Raw genomic sequence first — 5084 nt, forward strand, 5'->3', positions numbered from 1 at the left:
TCTGAGGTGAGCTCAGGAGGCTAGAGATGCACATGCCTCTTTTGCTGAACCTGTGGGGACCATGTTTCCCTGCCCCCAGAAGTGTGAAAAGCACTGCTTTTATTTCTCATGGCATCAGGGTGTCTACTCAGTTCATGGCTCTGGCCACAGGGTCTTCAAGGGAAAGCCAGTAGAGCACCAGTATGGTGAGAGCTGGCACCCCCATATGCTGCAGGAGGCTCCCAAAGAGGTTGCAGGAGGCTCCCGAAGAGGTTGAAGGAACCTCACAGGCTTGGAGTAGTGGGCAGATGAGAAATAGCATGCCTCTGAAGTGCCACCCCAGGCCATCAGGACCCAGAGCCTCCCTTGCTGAAGCAAGGAGAGGAGCCACAAGGGCTCCTGCTACGCCAGGGAAAAGATGCTAGTATGCCGGGGGAAGTAGTGCTCCTAATCCTGCCCCCACAACTGGTCTCTGCTGCCAGGTGTAAATTCACATCTCCAGCAAAGGACAACACTAACAGCAGCCACAGCAGGGCTGTGCTTGGCCTGCCTCCTCCACCCCAGGCCTATGTACTTGACCGCATACATCACTGCTGCTGGGCTGAAGTGCCAGACAGCACAGCTGCCTTTGCAATCTCTGTCCTAGCGGCTTTAGGGCTGACGCATTACAGCATTATCATCATCATTTCTGGGGAGAAGCGGTTACAAAATGCCCCAGTAGTGATGCTAGGGGTGGGCTCATCCATGCTCACCTACACCAGAAGCATAAAGAAAGGCTCTGTGCCAAAATGATGCCCTACCATCTCCCTCCATGTGCCTCCGGGAAAACTTGGGCCCACAGCGGGGTTCATGCTGCTGAATACCAAAGCAAGGACAGGCAATGCCCATCATGTGGCCTGTGACATGGAGAGACACCACCTAGATACAAGAGAAATACACTTTTATTAGGAAAGCTTTCTGCAGAGATGCCAGGCTCTGTCGTACCAAACTAATCCGTCCAACTCTGCCGGATGGGACCCCGTAGCCGGGACAGCCTCTCTGAACAGTGTCCAGTCTCAGGCCATAAATAGTGCTTTCCTCCCAGCCACTCCTGGCAGAAACAGCCTCAGGTGCGGAGGGGCCATCAGTCGAAACCAGCTCGACCTCACGCTGACTGGAGCAGCGTGGCTGTGGAGGGACGGTGGCGCCTGGGGCGGCTACATCTCCAGGAGGGGAAAAGCTGAAAGGGCAAGAGACATGCATGGAGCCAGGGCATGGTGCAACACCGGGAAAGCGCAACCGCCCTGCGGCACGCTGCTCCGTACGCTGCGCTGGCATGGGGGCAAGGCCCTGCCGCTGGCGAGGATGYGGACGCAGTTGCCCCCTCGCAGGCTGAGCAGTGAGCCTGCCTTCCAGCTGCCATTTCCCATGCAATGAAAACTTGATAGACCAGACTAGGATGCAGGAAGCAAGTGACTCCGTTACTGCAGAATATAACATGGGTACGTCTAGCACAACAAGCACTGCTTATGCGATTGATAATACTGCTACAAAAGGGGTGACCCGTGGGTCAGAGCCGCGCGTGGTCCCAGGTTTTTGGCCAGGGCGGTACTGCTGGGCCACACTGGGATGGCTCTGTGAGGTCCTTCTCCTTGCAGGGAAGGTAAGCTGCCAGAACCACGCAGAGGAGAAGCTGGGCGCAGGACACAGCCACGGGGAGGGCATCTCTGGTGGGTGGGGAGTACCAGGTCCCAGGGCAGAAGGGAGAGAGAGATAATTGGAAAAAAAAAAAAGGGAATAATAGAGAGAGAAGGGGAAAAAGATGGCTTGGAGGCTTTTCCAGTGCCCCCTGCCCAGTTCAGGCCTCCACTTCCACTGGTCATGCCTGCAAACTTCCTTCCTCCTGCCCAAATGTCTGATGTGTGGCAGGCCTGGGCCAGACCGGGCCCCCCAGGTCCTCATTACTGCACTGTCTGAGAGGGCACTACGGCTGCTTTGGGCTGCTCCAGAGTGGCTTCTCGACTTTTCTTTCTGGGAGGCTTTTTAATGGGTGTTTTCTTTACGGCTTGGTCACTTTGGGGAGCCTGCTCCTGGCTGCTGCCGGAGTTTGGCTTCTCTGCCCGCTTGGGCTCCCCGGCCGTGGGCTCTGCCACGGGGGGGATCAGTTTCTGCAGGTTGGGAGAGGTGGGCAGCATAGGCTTGCTGGCCTTCTGGCTGTTGGTGGCCACCGAGCGCTTGGCTTTCTGGGGTGGGGTGGGTTTCTCCCGCTGGGGCTGCAGGGTGCTCACCCCGTTCTGTCGGGCGCTGCCGTCTCCCTTGTTGAGGCTCTGAGTCTTTTCCTTCAGCTGGGCAGCCAGCAGTGTGGCTGCCTCCAAGGTCAGATGGGGATGGAGGGTCTCGGAGCGTGGCTTACTCGTGCTGGGGCTGCGGGGAGCCTCCTTGCTGTCCCCAGCACGCCTCTCCGGGTGGAAACCACCCATCTTTTTGAAGGCATTCTGGACTGCCCCGTTGATGTTCTCCATTTGTTCTGTGTTGGCCTTGCTCCTCTGCTTGGGCTTGGATGGTGACTGRGGCTCTGTGGGGAGGGAGGTTTTGCCCTCAGGGAAGCTTGACTCCTTTGGATGCTTCTGTGCTTTCTCCTTGCTCCTTGCACTGCACTTCTCATCTGTTTTGCCATGTACACTAGCCGAAGTCTCGCTCGGACTCCTCTTCCTCTTGGCCAAGCCCTGGCCATGCTCAGGGCTGCTGAGCTGGGCAGTGGCTCTCTCCGGGGACCGGCTGGGTGCAGGCAGCGAGTTGGACTGGTTGGAGTTGTACCTGCCATGGATCCAGGACACTTTGGGCTTTGTGGATGGGTCAGGRGGACGGGGCTTGGTTCTCTCAGGGGAGGGTGGCTTCCCACTCCCCCCAGGGCACCTGGGCTCTGCGGTGGTTTCTTCCTCATCCTTGGATTGCTTGGAGAGCCGGGCAATCCTGGCGTAGAGTGCTGCACTGGCAGAGCCTGACCCGCAGGAYGAGCGCTCACTGTCGGAGGACTTAAGCAGGGGCGTTTCGCTGCTGTCGGCCTGGAAAGCTTTGACGGAGCCCGTCTCCTTCAGGAAGGTGTATTCTCCAGCCTCTTCTGCACCGACTGGGGGCACCAGCTTCTCCCCTAGGCTGCAGGATGTTCCCCTGTCCTTGCTGTCACCCACACTCTCTGCAAAAGGAGAGCATGGAGCTGTTACATAGGCAAAAGGCTGGGCACCACAGAGGGCTTGACAGGATGTCCCTGAGGAGAGGGAAGGAGAAGAGAGGAGGGGAAGAGAAGGACTGAACTGCTCTCATAGCAGAGTGGGAGATGTGCAGGCTGTCCCACTCAGTCTGTCTCTCCCTTCCAAGAGGCTCATTTTAGCCTGTTTTACTTGCTGGTCCACCCATCCCTGCAGCTAATCTTCTGGGAGCTTCTTCAAGGACCCCACTGGAAAAGAAACCTTAAAACAATACCAGTGTCTCTGGAACAAGAAAGCTCTGAAACACCATAGGAAGCAACTGCAGAGCCTGGGGCACAGGCATGGGGACAGGCTGGGCTCAAGTCCTGCTTCCTGGAGCCAGAGCACTAAGACACTCTCCTGAGGAGCAGGACTGACATGTGCATGGCCCTCTCAATGAAGTGGTGACACCCCTCCTCTCTSTGTCCCTCCACAGAGCAGAAGATGCTCCAGAAGCCCCACAGCCACCTTTGAAAGTGCTTTGTCCCTCTGCTTACCCTCATGGGGGACACAGTACACCGGCCCCTCATCTGTGGTGTCAAATGAGGAGAAGGAGCCACGGGAAGACCATGATGGGGAAGGCTGCTCCACCACAGAGGGTGGCTCGATGAAGCTGCAGTTCATGGTATTCTCCAGGTCATGATGAGCCACTGTAAGAGCAGAGAACTGGCTGTCAGTAAGCTGCTGCCTGCCCTGTCTGCTCCCCCTTCCCTCCCAGGACTCCCACCTCTGCTTTGCTCTCTCCACTCGTGCCTCCTCATCCTGTTGGAAGGGATGTGGGTGCCAGACAWCTCTGACCATCTTTTCTGTGGGTTTCAGGAGCCTGCACAGCCCTTGGATGCAAGCTGGACTGAGTCCACAGAAAAGCTGTGCTAAGCCCCTGGAAGGGGACACCACTCCACCTGCCACTGCTGCCCTAGGCACTCTGGCATCATCCCCACTGGAGCAGCACAAGGTGGACAAATKGTGACTTTGTCACCCAATCCAATCCAGGACCTTCTGGAAGCCCCTGCACAGTCCTTCCCCATGTAGCATGGTGTAACACACCAGCAGGATGGGGCTAAGTTCCCAGATGTAGGAGCAAGTCTTGCTGCACAGTCCTGCCCAGTCTCCAAGTCTTTCCAGGAGCATTAGCCAAGTGCTCACACTACTGGGATGGGCTTGCAGCAAAGGTAGACAGGCAATGACAAAGTCCCCCATGCCTGAAGACAAATGCCAGTGGCCACCACAGCTGGTGTGAGCCTTACAACCACCTCCCTCTCCTCCCAAACTGGAGCTCCATGGCAGGTTTCCAGGTGCCCGAAGTGAGAATGTACACTGTGGAGAAACAAGCTATCAGAAAGCCAGGGTGCAACGGCTGGCCTGTATCTGCAGGTCTCACGTCTGGTACTGAGCAAGAGAGGACATCACCAGGTCCTGTAAGGACACAGCAACAGCCCTGGGATTTACCCAGGCTCAGACAACAGTGAGCTGACAAGCCCAGCACAACAATCCTGCAAAGGAAGTCTCATAGTTTGAACTGTGCCTGGAGGCACATTTTTTTTTCCCAGAGAGAGAAATGAGCTGCCAGTTTTAATTGCAGTAATTTTAATTTCAACTTTATGATCTGTATTTTTATTTTTCTTTCTTCTTCCACAAAAGGAGGTAAAGGAAGAAATGTCTGTGGTTAGGTCTTTCAGCATCAGCTTTTACCAGTTCTGCCACTTTTCAGTCCCTTCACCAACTTCTCCAGAAACAAAGCTAAGGAGGAGCATATCCCTGCTGGCCAAGGGATTGCTTCCTTTGCACTTGGTGGCAAAACACAGAAAAGAAAAAGCCAAACGAAAACCACCAGAGAAGAAAACGTAGTGTTAAAAATATATTTTTGGTTTCAACAGT

The 5084-nt window shown here is 55.6% G+C and overlaps 1 protein-coding gene across 2 annotated transcripts in view; it reads right to left on the reverse strand.

The window, feature by feature from the left end:
- Nucleotides 1-902: 902 nt before the first annotated feature.
- The window catches only part of SCARF2 (scavenger receptor class F member 2), a 38077-nt gene continuing 33895 nt past the window's right edge, over nt 903-5084 (reverse strand). For both annotated transcript variants that reach the window (XM_085310168.1, XM_085310167.1), the window contains exons 10-11: nt 3704-3856; nt 903-3154 (exon numbers count right to left, since the gene is read on the reverse strand). In XM_085310168.1, coding sequence (XP_085166294.1) covers nt 1920-3154; nt 3704-3856 — 1388 coding nt within the window. In that variant the 3' untranslated portion in view covers nt 903-1919. The remainder of the gene's footprint in view (nt 3155-3703; nt 3857-5084) is intronic.

Source organism: Rhea americana, unplaced genomic scaffold (assembly GCF_003343005.1).
Source record: "Rhea americana isolate MKP2758 unplaced genomic scaffold, rheAme1 scaffold_312, whole genome shotgun sequence".
In the NCBI taxonomy this organism is placed as follows: domain Eukaryota; kingdom Metazoa; phylum Chordata; class Aves; order Rheiformes; family Rheidae; genus Rhea; species Rhea americana.